This window comes from Salmo salar, chromosome ssa10, assembly GCF_905237065.1.
Source record: "Salmo salar chromosome ssa10, Ssal_v3.1, whole genome shotgun sequence".
Taxonomy (NCBI): Eukaryota; Metazoa; Chordata; class Actinopteri; order Salmoniformes; family Salmonidae; genus Salmo; species Salmo salar.
Genome location: NC_059451.1, coordinates 70,993,092 through 71,017,949, shown reverse-complemented (window position 1 = coordinate 71,017,949; position 24,858 = coordinate 70,993,092). Strand labels below are relative to the sequence as shown.

At 41.8% G+C, this 24,858-nt stretch overlaps 1 protein-coding gene and 1 long non-coding RNA gene across 3 annotated transcripts; one reads left to right on the top strand and one right to left on the bottom strand.

Moving 5' to 3' along the window:
- Positions 1-274: 274 nt before the first annotated feature.
- sv2 (synaptic vesicle glycoprotein 2) lies at positions 275-21,425 on the top strand. 2 transcript variants are annotated; one of them, XM_014124015.2, is made up of 13 exons: positions 275-1,115; positions 1,206-1,304; positions 3,157-3,318; positions 3,660-3,822; positions 4,158-4,279; positions 4,624-4,787; positions 5,026-5,106; positions 16,311-16,403; positions 16,750-16,838; positions 17,019-17,146; positions 17,412-17,507; positions 17,826-17,985; positions 20,519-21,425. In XM_014124015.2, exons 1-13 carry the CDS (start codon positions 1,073-1,075, stop codon positions 20,700-20,702), a joined length of 1,584 nt encoding a protein of 527 aa, XP_013979490.1. In that variant the 5' UTR covers positions 275-1,072; the 3' UTR covers positions 20,703-21,425. The 2 variants fall into 2 exon arrangements, with proteins under 2 accessions (XP_013979490.1, XP_013979489.1); XM_014124014.2 differs by having other exon boundaries at positions 276-968.
- On the bottom strand, positions 12,740-14,955 carry LOC123724439 (uncharacterized). Its single transcript, XR_006756991.1, has 2 exons — positions 13,627-14,955; positions 12,740-13,529 (listed from the first exon to the last, which is right to left on the bottom strand). It is a non-coding gene; the product is annotated as an uncharacterized lncRNA (long non-coding RNA).
- Positions 21,426-24,858: the final 3,433 nt, after the last annotated feature.

Sequence of the window (24,858 nt, the reverse complement as noted above, 5' to 3'; positions counted from 1 at the left end):
TCAGTTATGTGTGTTTCAGGTGCCAAGTTAATGGTCATGTTGTGTGTAGGATCCGATAGGGTTAAATTTGTGCAAGGTGGTGGCGGTTTTTCAGTGGGTGTTGGGTTAGTTGGCAGGCAAAAAAACATGTGATCTTTCCTTTTCCTATGTTGTGTCACAAAGTATAATGGATTTGTACTCCAGTTGGTGGCGGTAATGCAACATTATATTGGATGCCAACCGCCGTTAAACCCCACCGAAGAAGGCTAACAGCTCATCCATTTCTTAAAACAGGAAGTCGGTTCAGTTCACTCAGAGAGGAAGAGGCGAAGCAAGAGGGGCAACTTAGCCCAACATTTGTCTACTCCGGCATGTGGCGTTTTTCCGTTCACCAAGCGAGGAGTTTTTGTATGGAGGTCAATGAGAGTGTCGAATTTGGTTAACAAAAAGTTGAATGGTTTATTTGCTACATGTGGCTTATTTGATATAATCGAAGTTTTGTCATGCGTGGTTTGTTACGCGTGTACTGATATACGTAGGACACGTGACATCCCGGCAACTTTGAGAAACAACACTTAATATCGGAGTTGTGCGTTTTTGTCACTCACGTTTAGCCCTCTCATTGGCTAGAATGGTCCCACCTGATCTTGCCTCCTCCGACTGCCTTCCTTTTTTTTTTTTTAAATACATTTATTTACATTGTTAGAGCGGCCACTAGAGTATCTGGTCAATATAATGGATCATCTTTTGGTTCACTCCATAACTGTGTGTGGATAAATATGTGGTTCTCTGGTAATACAGTTACTATGTATCAAGAAAGTGTACACTGATATGTAGTCTACAAAACAAGAGGTCGTACTGGTGCTTTAGCTTGATGAAACAATCGGCTATGTCTCGACATATCCATATAGAGGCGTCCGGCGATGATGCAGCACGAGTGCCACTTCTCACCAGCCATCTGGAGCTAGCTAGCCTCGACTCGGATGAAGGTACATGCGTAAACTCCACCTGGTAGACTTGGAACTTTCATGCAGTCGCCCACGTAAACTAGTCCAACCTGTGTGCTCTTTATTAGCTTAAAAATGTAATTCTGATGTCAAATTCAACATGTAGTAGGTGTACCTGCATTATCAGACGTATGTTTTCCATTAAATGTTTTGAGTAATTTATGCTTATACAATTTACAAAGCTATTTATCACGCATGTTTTTTTTTTTTTCATTTCAGGTGAAGTTATTTTTGAGAGGAGTATTGGAGACAATGCAAATGATGTTCAGAGAAGTACACAAAGAAAACGAACATATGAGGAAGCTGTTGAGGACGCAGGTAGACTTTACTGGTATTTTGATTTTGATGTGTAACACGAGGTGTATTCATTATTATAAACTGGGTGGTTTTAGCCCTGAATGCTTATTATTAATTGTTACTGTTCTAATTACGCTAGTAACCAGTTTATAATAGTGTAATGACCCTGGGTTTATAAGCGCGGAAATCGACTCTGCAGCACGAGCATGCTTTTGCGGCACAGTCGATAGCGCGCTGGACATCGGGCTAGGTCGAGGGTTCGAGACCTGCTCCCTACTGTTTCATTACAATAGCTATAAGGCAACCCCCCCCCAAATCTACACACAATACTCCATAAACTGAAATGTATCACATTTACATAAGTATTCATAGTCCTTTAGGTGCCTTTTGGCAAACTCCAAGTGGGCTGTTATGTGCCTATTACTGAGGAGATTATTTCTGTCTGGCCACTCTACTCTACCATAAAGGCCTGATTGGTTGTCCTTCTGGAACGTTCTCCCATCTCCACAGAGGAACTCTGGAGCTCTGTCAGATTGACCATCGGGTTCTTGGTCACCTCCCTGACTAAGGCCCTTGTCCCCTGATTGCTCAGTTTGGCTGGGCGGCTAGCTCTAAGAAGAGTCTTGGTGGTTCCAAACTTATTCAATTTAAGAATGATGGAGGCCACTGTTCTTGGGGACCTTTAATGCTACTACAGAATTTTTTGGGGGTACCATTCCCCAGATCTGTGCCTTGACACAATCCTATCTCAGAGCTCTACGGACAATTCCTTCAACCTTATGGCTAGGTTTTTGCTCTGACATGCGCTGTCAACTGTGGGACCTTTATATAGACAGGTGTGTTACCACAGGTGGAATCCAATCAAGTTGTAGAAACATCTCAAGGATGACCAATGGAAACAGGATGCACCAAAGTTCAATTTCAAGCCTCAGCAAAGGGTCTGAATACTTATGTAAATAAGGTATCTGTTTTTATTTTTTTATAAATATGCAAAAATTCTAAATTATGGGCAATTGTGTGTGTATATTGATGAGGAAAACAATTAATTGTGTCCATTTTAGAATAAGGCTGTAATGTAACAATGTGGAAAAAATGTAAGGGTGTGAATACTTTCCAAATGCACTTTATACAATATACCATGACTAAGGGCTGTATCGCTTTGCATTGTGCATAAAAACAGCCCTTAGCTGTGGTATATTAGTCATTATACACTGGGTGGTTTGAGCTCTGAATGCCGATTGGCTGTATATCAGACCGTATACCACGGGTATGAAGAAACATTTATTTTTACTGCTCTAATTACATTGGTAACCAGTTTATAATAGCAATAAGGCACCTCGGGGGTTTGTGAAATATGGCCAATATACCGATGCTAAGTGCTGTGTCCTAGCACTCCGCATTGCGTCATGTGTAAGAACAGCCCTTAGCCATGGTATATTGGCCATATACCACACCCCTACTCTAATTACGTTGGCTACCAGTTTATAATAGCAATAAGGCACCTCTGGGGTTATACCACACCCGCTCGGGCCTTATTGCTTAAAGTGCAAACCGTAGCAAACGTCCCTTATTGATCAAGTTCAGGGGTGTAATTCATTAGTGCACACCATCATAATGGAAAACGTTTTTCAACTAAAATTAGAGTTTCTGTAAGAGAAATTCAGGTAGGTCCCTCCCCGTTTCCTTCTGTTTGGTTCCGCTTGGTTCATAGTGAATACACCCCAGGTAGATCCCTTCCAGTTTCAGCAAGTTTGCTTCTGTTTGGTTCCTAGTGAATACACTGCTGATGCCTCAGTCTCAGACATCACACTGTATTCTCATTAGAAAATGAACAGTATTCCTGTAGTGTCTGGTCTCTGCGCCCCACCTTCAGGTTTTGGTTTGTTCCATGGGCTCCTGTTGGTGGTGTGTGGATGGGCCAATGCCAGTGATGCGGTGGAGATCCTGTGTGTTTCCTTTCTGCTGCCCACGGCCCGCTGTGACCTCCATCTCAGCTCCTCAGACATGGGGTTACTGACGGCCAACATTTTCCTCGGTAAGGAATAGCTTATATGGGTAAATAGTTTAGATAATTTCAACTAACGAATTCAGTCATCACATTTTAAAGTAGGCCTAAATATCAGTTCACTTGATTACAGATGCTGCTGTATTACTTATATGTAAGTGCAGACTTAACCAGGGTTCTATTAGTGTGATAAGACTCATGCTTAACAACCAAGTCATTCATCATCAATCACATGTAAAACCAAATTTCACATCAAGTTCAAGGTTTATGAATAGCAACAATGTTTGTAAGAATTCTGTGCATAATTTGTTTTTTTTCTAAATGAGGCCTCTGACTTTTCTGTGCTCTGTTTTTGCCCTTTGTTCCCATAGGAATGATGATAGGTGGGTACATGTGGGGTTACCTGGCTGACCAGAGGGGGCGCCAGAAGGTCTTGGTGATGTCCCTGACAGTGAACGGAGTGTTTGGAGCGCTGGCCAGCTTTGCCCCCAGGTTCTGGCTCTTCCTTCTACTACGGTTTATCAGTGGTGTAGGGTAAGCACTTCATTACATACCCCTCTGATTGGACCTAATGAAGATGGTACAGACACACACACATCCACAAAGACTCCAACACGGAAATGTAATGTGAATCATTTTACAAACACTCAAAGTTGCATCTGTCCTCTTCATTTAAAGGATTAATTTCAACTTTCACCAGAGTGTCTTTCCAGGGCATAGGCTACTCATATGTTCCCCTCTCACCCTTGCCAACAGACAGTTGTCATTGAAATACCTAGACTGCTCGGTTAACACTTTGGAAATCTACTGTGTAGGTACTCTAATTGTGTAGTGGATTCTAACAAGTCTTTTCCATTTGCCTTTTCCAGGGTGGGAGGTTCAATCCCGGTCATCTTCTCCTACTTTTCAGAGTTTCAGCCCCGGCTGAAGAGAGGGGCAATGATAAGTGCTCTGGCTACCTTCTGGATGGCAGGGAATATTCTGGCAGCAGGTGCGCAGTTGACACCATTACTACACATTGTCTTCTGTTAGTCAGATGATGTTTGTCCTCGTGTCAAATGCTTGAGGGAGGTAGAGATGATTACTGTTGCATGTGTCTGTAGGCAATGTTTAGGTCCACATGCTCGTTAAAAGCATAAAATATAGACCAATGTCCAGTAATATGATTTTTCTGTTTGTGTGTCAATCATTCGTGAGACGTGTACCTAATGGAAATGCATTAACAAATAGTCTAGCTGCACACTTTTGCTCCAATGCAAATTATTTATGGAAAGTCACAATATATGATGTTAATGAACATTTAGGTAAGCGTCTGGGTGTGTGTTTTCCCTACAGGCCTGGCGTGGTTGGTCATCCCCCGGACCTGGGTCCGCTTTTCTTTGGGTGGGCTGGATTTCCAGAGCTGGAGGCTGTTTGTGGTGCTGTGCTCTGTCCCCAGCCTCACATCGGCACTCATCTTCAGTCTGGCCATGCCTGAGAGCCCCCGGTTCCTCATGGAGGTACACCAGTGCTTACAGGCCACCAATCTTTAAAATCCAAAATGCTGTCTTTAAAGACCGCCTTTTTGTGTAACAGTAGGCCAGTCATACAGTAGAGCTCCAATAAGTGTTTCTGAATAATACAATAGGACACTTAGCCTTGTATACAAGTCCAACCAAGTTCCACAAGTTAGTTTACAAAATAATATCTGGTTTTTGGTTTGTTTCTTCATTAAACACACTTCTCTTTCTTTGCAAGGCTGGCCGTGAGATCGAAGCCCTACGTGTCTTCTGCAGGATGTTTGCAATAAACCACAGAGGCAGTCTCAAGACCTTCTCAGTATGTACCGTACTATGTGTACCTTAGTGCAGCGGCTCCCAAACTGTGTGTCGGGGCAGATGTGTCGCGGGTTTACACGATTTGACATTTTTTGCCCATAGATACTCATCATTTCATTATTAGTAAATTGCTTAAAATTAGTCACAAGAGTTATATGTTTTGAATGTTAAATTAGTTTATTATATTTGGTCTGAGTATGTTTTTTCACTGCTCAGAACCGGCACTTTTCTTCTGGGGGCCTTAAGAACCTTTTGGTCAGGATGATCCATGTGTTGCTTTGCGTCACAGCTCAACCCTTATTGGGGGTTTGCCACTCAAAAGACACGTCAATTGGTGGGTTATGAAGCAAAAGGTTTGTGAACCCCAATGTATACCATCCCATAACTCTCCAGGTATAACAAACTTTCATATTTAATATATAAGATATTGGTTTTGTTAAAATGTTTTACTCAAAAAATGTTTAACGTGGAGTTCAGCAGGCACATTTATTGAGTATAAAGATTACAATCTAAACATCAAGGTATCAATTTAGAGTTATTAAAGTTACTTAATAATAACTTCTTAAATAAGTTAATGCTTGATAAATGCTTTATTAATAGTTAAATGGCTACAATGCTTAGAAATTTTGTAATTGTAAATGTTGAAAAAAATGCTGGACTACTAATTTATTGATAACATTATTTTTAGATGGTTGCTTAACATGTTTCAGTAATTAGAAGTGATTCATCACACTTACAAATCATCAAATATAATCTAAAATATTATACTTTATTAATGCAAATTATGGACCTTCATGTTCCATACAAACTCTGATAAATGTACTATGTTACTATAACATGTGAAAATGAATAGTACAGGTCATGAAACATTTCCCTCTAGGACCCCTGATACATGGGAGTTTCCCATCCTTAAGGCGGTATCGGAGGGGCTGCACACACCCAGTCACAACTACAATAGACAAACTAATTGCCCTGGCAAGAATACCCCGTGTGAATTCTAAGTAATCTTGCATTACTATTACCACTATCATCGGAAGATAATTAATCAGTATTGTAACTAGGATAATCAAAATGATCCTGAAGACCCTCATTTTCATGTTCTTTGTCCCTGTCCCCCTCCCGCGGCCCAGTAGGTTTCAGACCTCTCAGAACGGTCAAACAGCAGAACAACTTCAGAGAACCAGACCAGGGAACTGCTTAAGATACAGTAGAATGTATCACTCCTTTCAGCAGCAAACATAAAGGTCAAGCAAGCCAACCCTGAACATGGTGTTTGTACTTCAGGAAGACAACAGAGCAGACCACTGCCAGGTAGCACTTCACACCGATATAGTATTAGAACACGGGCTGGCCAATGAACATGAAAACTAGGAAAAATGCAGTAGTATGTCGAAGAACACGTAGAACGTGTTGGTCCAGATAGGCTTAGGCGAATCACAAGCAGACGAAGATTTCAGACACCGAGATTGAGAGCAAAAAAGTCTGAGGCCACCAAACCTTCCCCTCACTATCAGACATAGACATTAGTGGGGAGACTTAGAATGATGTCGGTTACTGAAGAAACAAGGAACACTTAACGCGGCTGCTCCAACATCAGGATCCAAAGTGATGGTGGAAGTAGTAGTTGCGGTTTTTGCAATAGACCTGTTCATCTCTTAAATATCTGTGGCTTCAGTGGACACTGTAAAAAGTGTGAAAAAGGGTCAGGGATTTCTATTTTTGAGGAGCAGATGACTACTAAATAGTTTTTAATTGAAAATGTTTAGAATTAAACTGACTGCATCTGGATGGAATTTACATAAACTTGAACTATTACGCACTAAAGGGAAACCCAGACGCGAGCTGCCCAGTGACGCGAGCCTACCAGATGAGCTAAATGCCTTTTATGCTCGCTTTGTGGCAAGCAACACTGAAGCATGCACGAGAGCACCAGCTGTTCTGGATGACTGTGTGATAACGCGCTCGGTAGCCGATGTGAACAAAACCTTTTAAACAGGTCAACATTCACAAAGCCGCTGGGCCAGACGGATTACCAGGACGTGTACTCAAAGCATGCGCGGACCAACTGTCAAGTGTCTTCACTGACATTTTCAACCTCTTTCTGACCGAGTCTGAAATACCTAAATGTTTCAAGCAGACCACCATAGTCCCTGTGCCCAAGGAAGCGAAGGTAACCTGCCTAAATGATTACCGCCCCGTGGCACTCACGTCGGTAGCCATGAAGGGCTTTGAAATGGCTCACATCAACAGCATCCTCCCGGATACCCTAGACCCACTCCAATTCGCATACCGCCCCAACAGATCCACAGACGACGCAATCTCGATCGCACTCCACACTGCTCTTTCTCACCTGGACAAAAGGAACACCTATGTGAGAATGCTGTTCATTGACTACAGCTCAGCGTTCAACACCATAGTGCCCACTCAGCTCATCACTCAGCTAAGGACTCTGGGACTAAACACCTCCCTCTGCAACTGGATCCTGGACTTCCTGACGGGCTGCCCTCAGATGGTAAGAGTAGGTAACAACATGTCTGCCACGCTGATCCTTAACACTAGATCCCCACAGGGGTGTGTACTTAGTTCCCTCCTGTATTCCCTGTTCACCCACGACTGAGTGGCCAAACACGACTCCAACACCATCATTAAGTTTGCTGACGACACAACAGTGGTAGGCATGATCACCGACAACGATGAGACGGCCTATAGGGAGGAGGTCAGAGAATTGGCAGTGTTGTGCCAGGACAACAACCCCTCCCTCAATGTGAGCAAGACAAAGGAGATGATCGTGGACTACAGGAACAGGCCCCATTAACATCGACGGGGTTGTAGTGGAGCGGGTAGAGTTTCAAGTTCCTTGGTGTCCACATCGCCAACGAACTATCATGGACCAAACATACCAAGACAGTCGTGAAGAGGGCACGACAAAACTTTTCCCCCTCAGGAGACTGAAAAGATTTGTCATGGGTCCCCAGATCCTCAGAAGGTTCTACAGCTGCACCATCGAGAGCATCCTGACCGGTTGCATCACCACCTGGTTTGGCAACTGCTCGGCATCTGACCATAAGGCGCTACAGAGGGTAGTGCGAACGGCCCAGTACATCACTGGGGCCAAGCTTCCTGTCTTCCAGGACCTATATAATAGGCGGTGTCGGAGGAAATCCCATAAAATTGTCAGAGACTCCAGTCACCCAAGTTATAGACTGTTTTCTTTGCTGCCGCATGACAAGCGGTACCAGAGCTCCAAGTCTAGGACCAAAAGACTTCTCAACAGCTTCTACCCCCAAGCCATTAGACTGCTAAACAATTCATAAAAATCGCCACAGGACAATTTACATTGGACCCCCGTACACTGCTGCTACTAGCTGTTTGTTACCTATGCATAGTCACTTCGCCCCCACCTACATGTACAGAATACCTCAACTAGCCTGTACCCCTGCACACTGACTCGATACCGGTGCCCCCTGTATATAACCTCGTTATTCTTATTGTGTTACTTTCTATTAGAACTTTTTTTATTTTAGCCGACTTGGTAAATATTTTCTTCTTCTTGAACTGCACTGTTAAGGGCTTGTAAGTAAGCATTTCATGGTAAAGTCTACACTTGTTGTATTCGGCGCATGTGGCAAATAAAGTTTGATTTGACACACACACACCACTAGCTAACAATCAATGGAAGTGATAGGGGCAATCGTGCAATGTTTTTGAAATAATTGCCAAATCACCTTTAAGTAACGTCGAACCAAATATTGCGTTGATTTGCCAATTAATATATACATTGCATCGATCACTTCCATTGATTGTTAGCTAGTGGTGGCTAATGATTATGGAGCGCCTTTTGGGTCTTTGTGTGTCAAAAATATATATTTTATTTGACGCGTCAAATAATCAGGACCTGAATATGACTCCACGTCACATAATAATTTAACACGTTCATTAATTTTGTACGTAGTTATTACACATTGATTACACTCTCACTCGTATTTCATATGTCACAACGATTCACCGATACCTATGCTATGAGTCTTAGATTTTGTCACTGATGATCACATTTGCATAAAGGTCGTTTGGACTCCGGCCAAGTCTCAGGTACTGATCAAAGACGTTCACTCAACTTCTGTTCTTCCGAGGTCAAATTAGCTAGCTAGTTAACAATGGTTGCCCAATTTCTCGAAAATTGTAAATCTTCCGCCTCTGATTGCACCAGACTGCTGCTCACGGACAGAAGAGATGGACTTCAACCATCAATGGCCAGGTAACGTTAACTTAATGTTAACTAGCTATCTAACGTAGGTGTTGAGAGTGAGTGGTGTAACAGCTGCAAAAAAAAGTAACTACATAATATAACACTAACGTTACCAAACTACCAACGGCGTTAGCTAGCTAACGTTAGATCTGCCTGCCATTTATATTTAACTGAACTCAAGATAGCTAGCTAACGTTAATTGTTCATAATCTAACGTTAATTATGGCATCTATAAAACGTTAACTAGTTACTGCTGTACAGTAACGTTAGCTAGCTAGCGATGTTGAATTAAGATTTTTTTTAGCTAGTTTGTAGCTAAAGTACGTTAGTTAAAACTGCATCGCCTGTTAATGCACGGTTGTCTTCATAGGTCGGAGGCTCCGAGTTGGCACAGTTTAGACAAGAGAACACTTTAGGAGTTGTTAACTACATACAGATAAAAATGTCACTGGACCCATCGGGTCTGCGGTCTATTTTTCAGGCTAGAGAACATGTTGCGGAGCCTTCGGTGGGCAAGCGGTCATTTGATGAAGAGATGGCCAGCAATCTAATTGCTGTTGCAGAGGAGTTCCTACAAGAGGCAAATTACATCCAACAACGGAACCTTACAGAGATGGCAAGTTGTTACATTTGTATCATTTTTTGTTGTTGTTGTAAGGCATGAGTGGCAAAGGCTGAGATTTTATCATTTTACTTGTCCTGTGTTAAGTCTCCTTTGTCAAGTCAATCAATAAAATAAAACATTTGGTTGGTTTATAATGCTGTTCCTAAATTCTATATGGTGCTCTTATAGTCTTTTAATCTAAAGTTTTTAGGAGTGTATTTTGTAATTAATTATCTATTGTATTTTTTTTATTTCAGTATCCTATCAAGCGCCTTTGGAGGGAAGGCGGTATCACATCACCAAGGAGCAGCTTGAGTTCCTCATAGATTGTCATATGACCATCAGACAAATGGCAGATGTTCTCAATGTGTCGCACTCTGTGTTCAAGCGGCGCATGAGGTAAGTAATTGAATAAAGCAATTGTAACACAAGAGGGAGATCTCTACATCCTCTCTAGATTTGATCACATTCCTGATTGATGTATCTTTTTGTGTTATTTTTGTATTTAGTAATTTTCAGCTTTTCAGGTCCTCACTGTTGTCAGACGCTTAGCTGGATGAGAGGATCAAAGAGCTGATATCAATAAAAACAGAATGGCGTCACTATATGAGGGAAAAAAAGTTTTTGTAAAACAAACGTATCATGTTTTTTAGGTGGAGGATTGTTATCCATGGTGCTGTGGATGGTTACAGCAGACTTGTTGGGTTTCTGAAGGCCTCTGACAACAACAGGAGTGCCACAGTCATGGAGTCATTCAAAGCAGCCATCACCAGCTACGTAGTACCATCCCGGGTGAGATAAACACCGGGTGGTGAAAACAACCATATCTGTGCCTTCATGGAGCAGTTCAGGGGTGGTGAGAGGGGAAATGCCCTCAGAGGAAGGAGCACTCACAACCAGAGGATAGAGCGCCTGTGGGGGGACATCTGGCATGGAGTCTCCAACGTTTACCATGACCTGTTCACCTTGGAGATGGAGCAGATCATCGACATCAACAATGAGGTGCACCTGTGGGCACTGCACTTTGTGTTCCTGCCACGGGTGAACAGAGATCTTGCTGTGTTTGCCAGTCAGTGGAACCACCCTGGGCTGAGGACTGAACAACGGCAGTCACCTCTGCAGTTGTTCGTCTCGGGTTCCCTGGCAACCTCCTCCAGCAGTAAGGGATTTGTTCGCCCCAAATTCAACCACCATCAGCTCTCAAGCCACCACCTCAGCTCCTCCAACCACCACCTCAGCTCCTCCAACCACCACCTCAGCTCCTCCAACCACCACCTCAGCTCCTCCAACCACCACCTCCGCTCCTCCAACCACCACCTCCGCTCCTCCAACCACCACCTCCGCTCCTCCAACCACTGGCACCGCAGCTCTTTATTGGTCGGAATGGGTGATTGTGCCACAACTCTAGTTCACCATCAGCAACACACAGATGGAACTGTTGCGGACAATAATCCCATTGGAAGGCCCCAGAGGCAGCCTGGGAGTTGACAGAGGGTTATGGCAGTTATATCTTCAGCGCCACTCGTTCCTACTCCAACCTGACTTACTACATACTCCCCTACTGGGATGAGGGATTGGACGCTATATCTTTAGCGCCACTCGTTCCTTTGAATCTGTTCATTTTCATAATGCTATTATACATTTTATAATACTAACATTCCCCCTCTTTCACACACTATATGATTTGGTCTCTAGAAAGGTACGATAGACTTCTTCAACTCTAAACGGATGGGGACCAGAGTTTAGACACAGGTGGCCTTAACTTTTGTTAAGTACTTCCCCATTCCAGTACGATTCTGTTTGGTCATATTTGGAGAGACTCAGGTACTGTTAAGATATACGGCCTATGGTTATTGTATTTTGCTCTATGGCACTTTAGCACAGCATTCCATCTGCTGACACAATATTTGTCTTCCATTCAGTACAACACGACCCAGGAGAGGCCTACTGCAAGCACTGGATTGGAGCCTTCAGAGCGTGCCTGCTGTGGAAGGACAACAGAACATTCTGAATGAACATTATTAAAACAGAACTTACATTTTTGTAATGCCCAATCGGGACTTTTATAAATTGTTAAAATAAATAGTGTGGAGAACGCCCTATAGTTTAAAAAAAAGAAACTATGAAGATAGTGGTTCGCCCCGTTACATTTTATATAATTGTGTTTAACAGCAACCTATTAAAGTTAGTAATATAACATTGTTGACACATTGTGACATCTCAAATTATGTGGTTAAAGATGGACTAGTGCAGGGCTCCTAACCTTGTTCCTGGAGAGCTACTGTCTTGTAGGTTCACTCCGACCCTAATCTAGTGCACCTGATGTTAATAATTACCTGCTTAATAAGTTAATGAGGTTAGTTACAACTGAGGTTGGATTGAAAACCTACAGGAGGGTAGCTCTCCAGGAACAGGGTTGGAGTGAAAACCTACAGGAGGGTAGCTCTCCAGGAACAGGGTTGGAGAGCCTAGGACTAATGGATCTAGTTCTTAGATCAATGCATTTGAAATTCGATAAGTCACTACGAAGGTGCAGTTTCCAGAAGTGGAGCTGTCACTTAATGCAGTGGATGGGAAGCCTTATTTCATGTAGTTCTAATTAAATGATAATAGCTGAAGTTAATTTGTCCTTAATGTAGGACATCAAATGATCAGATTTGGATGAGTTGGCTGCAATATGGCAGCAGTACTTCAGTCAATAACAGCAACGGCTATTGGTTATTAGTGAAGTGTCAGTAAAGTGTTACTAAAAAAAACTAACCTTTAACACCAAGACAAGCAATATGGATTGTATCATTTAATTTGAATGATCATTAAGTGAACAATAACAGCCAATATGTAAATACAGTGCATTTGGAAAGTATTCAGACCCCTTGACTTTTTCCACATTTTGCTACATTAGAGCCTTATTCTAAAATGTATTAAATAAATAAAAATGTAGCGTCATACCAAGAAGACTATGGTGTAATCGCTGCCAAAGGTGCTTCAGCAAAGTACTGAGTAAAGGGTCAAATGTAATATTCCCTTTTTTTTTATTTTATACATTTGCAAAAATGTCAACTTGTTTTTGCTTTGTCTTTATGGGGTATTGTGTGTAGATTGATGAGGGTAAAAAATTGTATCAATTTTTTAATAAGGCTGTAATGTAATAAAATGTGGAAAAAGTCAAGGGGTCTGAATACGTTCCCAATGCACTGTACAAACAATAGATGTAAGTAGATAAATGCTTAAAATGTTGTGTAGTTACATTTTCAAACACTCAATTGCTACTGTAATTTAGTGCTACTAGATACAATTATGTATCATAAAAATGTTTTTATGCGACACCGAAATGTGGTGAATTCACAATACCGGAGGTCATGAATTCCCTAAAGGCATTGTAGGTGCTATGAAGAGGGAGCCTTAGTGTCACAGCACACGTGTTTGCCTCTGGGTACTTTTTCTTCTGCTGCCCAGCGAGAAGCCCTCGCGCTGTGTGGAGGAATTCGATGGTTGGGGGTGTCCTCAAACCCACCGTTGCCCCAGTAGCAAACTCCCAACACCATCACCACTGTTAGAGGAGGACATTCTCCATCTGAGGAGTACACAGTAAAACATTTAAAATACATATTTAAATCACAAAATGGAATAATATGCAGTTACCGATAAACTTGAACAATTTACTATTTTACCTTGCACCTCAGCCAGCCAGTTGAACCAACGGCAGATGGTGTCGTACTTCAAACACCGCCGGTTGCCGCCAGGTATGGAATAGGTTACTTTAAACAGGTCCCTGGCAGTGGGAGGCTTTATGGAGTCCTTCAAACAGTGCTCGGAAGCTGCCTGGGTGGGTCCCCAATGCTTCGAGCAGCCCAAAAGAGTTGAGATGATATTTGAACCTGTTATGGGTTTAGAGACAGTATGTATATTTAAAATAAGTGTTAAGGACAATATATTGATGTTCAATTTAGGGGGGTGGACTGATTAAAAATACTTACGTTAGAGGAGGTAATGACAAGTACTTCACAGATTTATGACAGAGTTGACTTACTGCTCCAAGGCCACCTGCATGCTCCCTTGGACAAATTGTTGAGCTACCAATTCAACCACACCATCTCTGTCCTCCATTGTCTTGACAACAATCCTTTTTTTGTAGGGGAACGAGCCTCCTCCTGTCTGTCTTAAAGGCCTCTACATTTGGATTCATCTGGGGGAATGTTTCCCCCAAAACCTTCAAGAAGCTGCTCTCCTGACCATAGGGCACTTTGATCTGCCTCACAGGATACTCTAAAGATACTGAGATATGGAAACATTATTTAAATCTAATAAAAAGTATCCTAATATAAAACAGGGAAATAGTCCATGATCTTTAAATCAGTAAAATAACCTGCAATAAGTCTTATGTTGAATCACAACATAGATTCACACCTAGCTTACTTACAAAGCAAGCACTGTGTCCTCATGTACTACATGGATATAGGTAAAATGTACCTATCCTGTTCAGCTACCGGATGGTAGGGTCAGCAATCAGGCAAACCCTCATAGTTATCAACCTGCTTCTCCCGGTTTGTCGCCTTTGGACTCCAGCATTATTTCGTCTCCTGAACGATTGAAATCTGACATGTGCAAACGTTATAAATGTTACAATAATGACACTCAGCATAATCGACGCCGCCCATACTCGCGCACCCCACGGTAGCTGTTGCAATCATTAGCAAGCTAACGTTACTACGTAGTTGTGCCGGTTAATGTTGACTTTTGCCAGGTATTACCTAACCTACCAGAATGAATCCTACCTTTGAACCACCCGATCCTCCTGGGGTGGTTGTAAAGGTGGTTGCACTTGCATGGCAAAACTTAAAAAGCGGTCTCATGTTTTCAAGGTTCGACATGACTTGGTCGTTTGTTGGTGATGATGAATGAGAAGTTTTTCATATAGATAGCAGAAGTTTCTACTGGCTGTTTAAAGAAACCATGGAAAATCGAACCATGGATTACAGTGGCTCCTGTCACATGTCATAGACTACTTTCAGGATGAGGAACCATAAAACATCCAAGTTATAAAATCCTGAACTTCCCCTTACGTGAATACAATATTTTGCAATCCAAATGTGTGACATTTCAAAGAAATATATTTTTAAGTATAACATTTTAACAACTTAATTTTAAGTACTTAATTTAACATTGACGAAAGTCTTTAAAAAACAATGACTATATGAATGTACAAAGCCATCGATCACGTGACACCATTCATTCCTATGTCATGACTTCATGACCTCATCAGTCCATTAGAAGCTTTCAGGCCCTACACACTCCGGTCGCAGAATGGATGTACAGCCAGATCTGGGTTCAAATACATGATTTTTATATCACATATCAGTTTAGGATTAGGTATTCTTCATATTGTGGACCCTGCTCAATATACAGTACATGTCTTGGAGGGACCAGTTAGACCAGGGATGTCAAATGTGTTTTATGGGCCATTTTTGTCCCCACTTTTTTATTTATTTTTTAAATGTGGCCATCACTTGTGCTCCCTCTTTCCAGTAATGGCCCCAATGGAAAAATTACTTTTACATTCCAAGTTAGAAAGATCACTTCTTAATGTTTTGGCCTTGATGAACTGCATGTACTGTGTTACTGTAAGTGTATAGTGGTTGCTTCTCCAGTCAAGCAGTAAATATCTCTAAACCGATCCATTCTTCCTGAACACGTGTCTCCATCTTTCTGTAAATAAATACAGCCCATCACATGGAGCACGTTATGTAAAAGTAGAGGGAAATTGGCACTCGTGGCCTTTCTGATCGGCCCCTCTTCACAGTAATGGCAAAACACACTTGCAAGTTAGACAGACATACAGTATGTTTTAGCTCCCCATATCCCTGTACTAAAATCTGCCCAATTCTGTTGATATCATCTTTTCAGATCCCTTTGTTTTGGCCTCGATTAACTGCACATACTGTATTAGCTCATATACCAGAGGTGATCAATGTTGGGTCTCTATTCAATCTGTATCTCTTAAGTGTTACAGATGGCGAGATAGAAATGTGAAAGGTAATTTCCAATTGAGACAATATATGCAGTGATGAATGCAGTCTCCGCTAACACGGGAACATTGCCTTTAAATTTAAATCACGCTTTAACGCTGAACTTCCGTGATACGGCCCTTACCCTTCACGTTTCAGTGTGGTTGCAGGCTTTTGCTCCAGCCAAGCAGTAAACATACTTCTACTAATCATAGTCTTCCTTTATTAGTAGAATTAGATATTTACATTTACATTTACATATGATATATGATATGATATGTAGATATGTTAATGATGCTACTACTTTTCACTTGATATGTTAAATATGGTGTGTTCTGTATCGTTTACAGATTTGTGGGCTGCATATCCCTTCTGAGAAGAAAGAGAGGGAGACTAGGAGAGGTGGAACACACACTTGGTGCTTTGTCAACCTCCTCAAACAGGTAACACCATGCATACATGTACACGTGCACACAGACATAGGAGACCGGCACATACACAAATACCCTCTCATAATGTTTTTTTTTTCTTCACATCTGGATCACCCTCCGATGGGGTATCACAGCTTCAAAACGAATGGATTTGCTGAAGGAAATGTTGTACTGTACTTTATGCTGCATCTCAGATCCCCTATATACATGCATACTGTTGGCCTTTACATTCAGGTTTTTCTTTATCACATGAGGTTCAGCACAAAGTAAAATACAAACCCAGTGTGTGAATATTCCAATAACACTTATATGTAGGACATGTTTATTTTCACTTAAATCAATGTTGCTTGTGTTGCAGGGCCTGGCACCAATAAGACAGCTGTTTGTTGGAGAGTTGGCCTCTAGAAGTGTATGTCTGGTCGTCATATTCTACTGCATCTCATTTGGGTGGGTCTCAGCTCTCCTTAATACAATCTGTCTGTCTTCAGCTGTCCTTGTTATCCATACTGTATGTACGGATGACTTTTTTGACACAAATATACAAAAATATTGACATCTCATATTTCAGGGGGTAGTTATCCCGTGTCCTAACCCCTTTTGTGTGTGTGTGTGTGTGTGTGTGTGTAGATACTATGGGCTGTGGATGTGGTTCCCAGAGCTTTTCAAGAGAGCAGAGGATGGAGGCTCACCCTGTGCCAATGTGTCTCGCTTACAAAGCCATGACAACCAAAGCTGCTACCCAGTTAAAACAGCAGGTGTGTACAAAACACGGGAGCAATGCACTTCTCAATAAAATGTTCACTCCTGTCAGACTTACAGAAAAAGGTTATGTGTAAACAGTAGCTATGTATGTTATATAAATCTGTGGGCACCAGTTTCTCTTTAATGATGAAATATTGTGCTATCTATAACATTTTGCAAAGTTTGTTATTCAAGTAAAAAAGTATATTTCATGGTACTTTACTGGCACTTTTATTTATTGAAAACTAAGTGTGTGTGTTGGACTGCTTCCTTTCGCAGTGTACATGGAGGGCTTTATCACTGCAGCCTCAAACCTACCAGGGAACATCTTCACCGTTCTCCTAATGGACGTCATTGGAGGAAAGGCCCTGCTTTGTGAGTTGTTTTCCCCTCCCTTCTTAAAAGACAGTAGGGCATGATCAAAAAATGCATTTAGTTATTAGAAGTTTCAGTGACATTGTGGCTCAATCAGAATAATTTTGCAGCATTGGGAATGGTGTCATAAAATGGCCATTTGCAGACGCTTTGATCCGAAACCTCTCACAGTTAACCCATGTTTGTGGTCTATGCAGGAATCAAGTCACAGTTGCTAGCCTAGAACCACATTCCAACCAAAGCCATCTTGGCATGGATTCTATTCCCCGTGTGTGTCCGTCTGGTTTTTTGAAGTATGTACTGTGCTCTCTGTCCCAGGTTGCAGCCTATTGTTGTCCAGTGTGAGTGTGTTCCTCATCTACGAGGTGAAGACGAAAGCACAGAGTCTGCTCATCTCCTGTGTTTTCAGTGGAGTGTCTGTGGTGGCCTGGAATTCCTTGGACGTGTTGGGCACTGAGCTCTACCCCACCCAGCTACGGTAACTGCATACACCATCATAATAGCCTGGTCCTAGATCTGTTTGTGTTGCCTTCCCAACTCCTATGGACTAGAAGGCTTCACGAATCCACCTGTACCCGAATACACGAGACCCGAGCGGGTCCGGATCCAGAATTCTAAATAAAGTCACGGGTCTGACCTAATATGATTGTCACGAGCCTCGGGCATGTGTAATTTTAACGGACTTGTCCGGAAGGGCCCGTACAAGTCATAGAGCCTCACTCCGTGTTTGACAAAAGTTAGGAGATATCTAATCAATGGAAGAGGAGAAGGATAGGCTACAACAACCAAGAGCCAACAGGTAGGCAGGCTGCTACTTAATATTCAGAATGACGTTGTTGTCATTTGTAACTGTAGGATGAAGAAGCGCATGCGCTGCAGCCTCAGTTAGCCTGCTAGCTAACGTTAGCTAGCTTAACTAGCTTCTCCCGGTTTGATGCAGTCCAAGACAGATACTACGTAATCATATTTGATGATAAATAACCTAGCTACGTCAGCTATTAGTCTACTAAGTCGGCATGGTTGGTTGCTGTCTCTTCCTCCCTGCTCCCCATGTCACTTGCTCACAGTACAGCCCCTCCCCCGCCTGCTAGAGCGACACCCCACTCGCTTTCAGCTCCTTTTTAGCTTAAACAATTACTTTTCTGCTGCTTCCCTCAATCGGATCAGACAGGCTCTGGATCTGACCAGATATATACAGTCGTGGCCAAAAGTTTTGAGAATGACACAAATATTAATTTTCATAAAGTTTGCTGCCTCAGTTTGTATGATGGCAATTTGCATATACTCCAGAATGTTATGAAGAGTGATCAGATGAATTGCAATTAATTGCAAAGTCCCTCTTTGCCATGCAAATGAACTGAATCCCCAAAAAACATTTCCACTGCATTTCAGCCCTGCCACAAAAGGACCAGCTGACATCATGTCAGTGATTCTCTCGTTAACACAGGTGTGAGTGTTGACGAGGGCAAGGCTGGAGATCACTCTGTCATGCTGATTGAGTTCGAATAACAAAAGGAGGGTGGTGCTTTGAATCATTGTTCTTCCTCTGTCATTCATGGTTACCTGCAAGGAAACACGTGCCGTCATCATTGCTTTGCACAAAAAGGGCTTCACACGCAAGGATATTGCTGCCAGTAAGATTGCACCTAAATCAACCATTTATCGGATCATCAAGAACTTCAAGGAGAGCGGTTCAATTGTTGTGAAGAAGGCTTCAGGGCGCCCAAGAAAGTCCAGCAAGCGCCAGGACCATCTCCTAAAGTTAATTCAGCTGTGGGATCGGGGCACCACCAGGACAGAGCTTGCTCAGGAATGGCAGCAGGCAGGTGAGGCGAAGACTTTTGGAGGATGGCCTGGTGTCAAGAAGGGCAGCAAAGAAGCCACTTCTCTCCAGGAAAAACATCAGGGACAGACTGATGTTCTGCAAAAGGTACAGGGATTGGACTGCTGAGGACTGGGGTAAAGTCATTTTCTCTGATGAATCCCCTTTCCGATTGTTTGGGACATCCGGAAAAAAGCTTGTCCGGAAAAGACATGGTGAGTGCTACCATCAGTCCTGTGTCATTCCAACAGTAAAGCATCCTGAGATCATTCATGTGTGGGGTTGCTTCTCAGCCAAGGGAGTTGGCTCACTCACAATTTTGCCTAAGAACACAGCCATGAATAAAGAATGGTACCAACACATCCTCCGAGAGCAACTTCTCCCAACCATCCAGGAACACTTTTCCAGTATGATGGAGCGCCTTGCCATAAGGCAAAAGTGATAACTAAGTGGCTCGGGGAACAAAACATTGATATTTTGGGTCCATGGCCAGGAAACTCCCCAGACCTTAATCCCATTGAGAACTTGTGGTCAATCCTCAAGAGGCAGGTGGACAAACAAAAACCCGCAAATTCTGACAAACTCCAAGCATTGATTATGCAAGAATTGGCTGCCATCAGTCAGGATGTGGCCCAGAAGTTAATTTACAACATGCCAGGGCGGATTGCAGAGGTCTTGAAAAAGAAGGGTCAACACTGCAAATATTGACTCTGCATCAACTTCATTTAATTGTCAATAAAAGCCTTTGACACTTATGAAATGCTTGTAATTATACTTCCGTATTCCATAGTAACATCTGACAAAAATATCTTAAGACTGAGGCAGCAGTCTTTGTGAAAATTAATATTTGTGTCATTCTCAAAACTTTTGGCCACGACAGTACATAACGGGTCTAGTTGTCCTCGGGTCCGTTCGGAACGGGTCTCTGTATTTAAAAAAAACAACGTATTTATGCATATTGGGTCCGGGTGGGAAAGCCCCAGGTCCACTTTAGAACAGGTTCTATTGGTGCTCTATTGTCACGACTGGTCCAAGATCTGTTTCTGCTGTCTTGCCAACTCCTATGACATGTAATGGGACCAAGCTACCATACAGCCTTCTTTTAAACAATTTCCCAGCAAAGGCACTTTGCCAGGCTGATTGTCTTGTCTCTCCCACTGTGCTCACTGTCAATCTTGGTTTATTTTAGGTCCTCCGCTCTGGGCTTCTTCACAGGAATAGGCAGAGTGGCAGCCATCATGGGTAACATAGTCTTTGGCCAGCTGGTGGACACCAACTGTGTGATACCAGTTCTACTTGTGTCTGCTTTGCTGCTGACAGGGGGGATCACTGCCTTGCGCCTGCCACGCACTAAACAGGCAGAGCTCACCTGAGGCCTCTGTGAAATGAAGTCCATAAGACACACTTTTTTTCCTGCTCGTAGTCCTCGCCAAGGGTTATTCCCTGAACCTAGTCTACCTAGAGATGCCTTTTTCCTATCATGACCAAAGATAGATGTAGAATAGATTTTATAAAACGGATGTTGTGAAATGCTGGATTGCACAAGTGCACTTTGAGAAATCGTGCACCTTAATGGGTTCTCAATCATTAACAAGTCATTGACCAGAGCTAATACAGTGATCTCCAAAAGTATGGGGACAGTGACACATTTTTTGTTGTGTATTAAAAGTAGTCAAAAGTTTAGTATTTGGTCCCATATTCCTAGCATGCAATAATTACATCAAGCTTCTGAATCTATAAAGTTGTTGGATGCATTTGCTGTTTTTGTGGTTTCATTTCTATTGGTCACAAAAGACTCAATGGTAAATAATGTATTGTCATTTTGGATGAACTTTTATTGTAAATAAGAATAGAATATGTTTCTAAACACTTCTACATTAATGTGAATTAGTGTTGCATGGTATACCGGTACCACAGTAATATCACGGTACCAAAACATGATACCAACATTTATAGATTATCGCTTCATATAATACTAACACATTTTTCAGTCCTACCGATCTGAGGCGCTGGCGCCTGTTATAAAATGTGTATAAAGTTAGTTTTGTTTATAAATTCTGTAAAAAAAAAGAAATAAATGCAACTAGTCTCTTGTATGTGCTGGTCCAATAATGTCCACTTAACTTTCATGCCATATCACTTGTAGCAGCTGTAATCCGCCAGCCCATCCCATTCCAGCCATCACTCACCTGTTTCTCTCCGTCTGCTCTTCCTGCACATCCATTCCTTCATCAGTTTTTAAAATATAATTTAGCCGTGATGGCAAGGGGGGGGATGCATACCCTGATCAGTCTTCTGTTGTTACATTTGTACATTTAATACTTTGGAGCAGCGTGTGCAGAGCAAGCAAAATTGATACATTGTATGTCATTTAACCTCTGGGTTTAACCAAGTGCACAGGCCAGTCTTATAGGCTTTGCAAGTTTGCTGTCACACAGCAGTGCCAGAGGAAAAACAGCTTTGCGACAGTCATACTTGCCGCTTTACAGCAAAGAAAACAGCTCCTCTCTAGATCAAACGGTTAATAAAAAAATGACTCATTACCGGAGCTACCTTTTTTTTTTTTCTACCTCTGATTTTGCGCGCATTTGGTATACTGAACAAAAATATAAACACAACATGCAACAATTTCAAATATTTTACTGAGTTACAGTTCATAGAAGGAAATCTATCGTTTGATAAATGAATTTGGCCATCATCTATGGATTTCACATGACTGGGAATACAGATATGCATCGATTGGTCACAGACATCTTTAAAAAAAAAAAAAAAAGAAAGTAGGGGCGTGGATCAGAAAACCAGTCAGTATCTGGTGTGACCACTATTTGCCTCATGCAGCGCGACATCTCCTTCGCATAGAGTTTATCAGGCTGTTGATTGTGGCCTATGGAATGTTGTCCCACTCTTCTTCAATGGCTGTGTGAAGTTTCTGGATATTGGCGGGAACTGGAACATACTGTTGTACATGTCGATCCAGAGCATCCCAAACATGCTCAATGGGTGACCATGTCTGGTGAGTATGCAGGCCATAGAAGAACTGACATTTTCAGCTTCCAGGAATTCTGTACAGATCCTTGTGACAAGGGGCCATGCATTATCATGCAACATGAGGTGATGGCAGTGGATGAATGGCACGACAATGGGCCTCAGGATCTCCTCACGGTATCTCTGTGCATTCACTTTGCCATCGATAAAATGCAATTGTGCTCGTTGTCCGTAGCTTATGTCTACCCATACCATAACCCACCGCCACCATGGGGCACTCTGTTCACAACGTTGACATCAGCAAACCGCTCGCCCACATGACCCCATACATGTGGTGTAAACAAATTTGTGCACAACATTTTTGAGAAATAAGCTTTTTGTGCATATTTTTTTCAGCTCACGAAACATGGGACCAACACTTTACATGTTGCATTTATATTTTTTTCCCCGAGTAATTTCACAAACCATGTCGCGGGTCGTTTTAAACTAATCCCAGGACGCTTATTATTGTTTTGATAACAAACAATGTTGTTCCAATTTGATTGGCACAGGAAAAAAGGCCTGCTATCATTGGTATCATGGTAGCATCCACATGAATGTAGAAATATATTCTGTCCTTATTTACAATAAAAGTGACTCCAAAATGACATTAATTTCTATTGGGCACAAAATAATCTGAAACACAAACAAAACAAACAGCAAATGCATCCAACAAGTTTAGAGTGACAAACTTGATGTAATCATTGTGTGCTAGGAATATGGGACCAAATACTAAACTTTTGACTATTATACACCATAAGTGAATTTGTCCCAATATTTTTGGTCCCCTAAAATGGGACTATGTACAAAAAGTGCTGTAGTTTCTAAATGGTTCACCCGATATGGATGAAAATACCTTCAAATTAAAGATGACAGTCTGTTCTTTAACATCAGTTTAACATTATTTTAAATTAAACAAAGTGCTGTGTAAGTGTTGGTGCTCACTGTGTATCCGATATTAATAAATCAGTGATTCATTGCTTCATTAATTCATTGCTTGAGTCTGGGCACTTAAAGGAGAACTCCACTTACTATCTTTTGGTCTTTTTTTTCATTAGTCCACTGTTGATACAATCACAACATGTTTTGCATGTTAGCAGTCAAGTTTAAAAGATATTGGAGTTCAAGAAGCCAAGTGTTACCAGCCACATCTCAAAACGCATCATCATCATGATGTGGCCGGTGATACTTTGCCTGAACTTGACTGCTGACATGCAAAACATTTTTGGGACTGTATCAACAGTTGATTATTGGGGAAAATACCAAAAGATAGTTTGATTGGAGTTCCCCTTTAAGTCAAGTGACAATCAAGATAGTGTGGCCCACAATGTTTTTGTCAAAATGCTAAGCAAATCCAATGTATAGGTAATTGCATTGAGTTTATTTACCCAAAGATTTATGACCATCTGTAAGGATGGGTTGCCACTGCTTATAGTCCATGTTATAACCCACCTTGCATCGAAACCCAGATATGGTGCAGAGCGTTCCATTTGGTTGTTGGGGGGCAAGGAGACCTCCAGCTCTGCTAGAACCATTGACAACTACTTACCGTTTAAGGGATTGTTAAATAAATGTAAACTATTTGGTTGTAATGTCATCACCTCTTCAAGAGCACAGTCACAACTACAAATGTCAGATTATTCCATGTAAAACAATTGTGCACATTTAGCTCTATCATCAGTGTTAAAGTAACTGTAGGCTTTTCATGATCAGTAAACATTGATCAGGCTATTTGAATTGCATATACTCGACGGTAGTGATGGGTTCGGACTTCTTAACTGTTGGAATCATGAAATATACTTATTAATTTCACTAAGGGAGAGAGGATAATGTATTGGATATGTTATTGTTAGCCATCAGGGATCCTATGGGAGGAGAAGAGACAGTCTGGTACCAGTCACCATGACAGCCGTGAGTTGGGGAGGAGTGAGGAATTTGGGCAGAGGTCAGGTTAGATGAAGTGAGGAAGAATATATATATATATATCACTAATCTTCTGGATAGCAACAGAGGTGTATTGGCTGTTCAGATGTGTAAGGGGCTCAGCATAGGAGAAAGGGTTAAATGTCAGTGTTTGTGAGAATCTGATATTTGTTTGTTCAGCTGTTCGATCCTTTGGGGTGAATAAACTTGGTTGGAGCTTTTATAGTGTCCGTCGATTTCTAACTGATATTTAGAACCTAACAGTAGCCTCAATATATATCAATATTGGCCACTATTAATTGGATATTTGAATGATATAAAAGTTAACTATACCTGACAAGTATGAGTGGTTTTGGTTAATTTCCCGTCCTGTCAAGCAGCAGAAGGGCGCAATTGCCGGCGATGTAATAAATAAACTAAACCAAAAAATACTGTGTTAGCTGATAATGTTTACTTTGCAAGCTACCGGTAGAAACATGTACAATTGGATAAACATAGTTATAAGTTGACCTAATGTACTTTTTTCTCCAACGTAGGCATACAGTACCTAGTGAAGTTGGCTCCCCTTTCCCCATTTTGTTT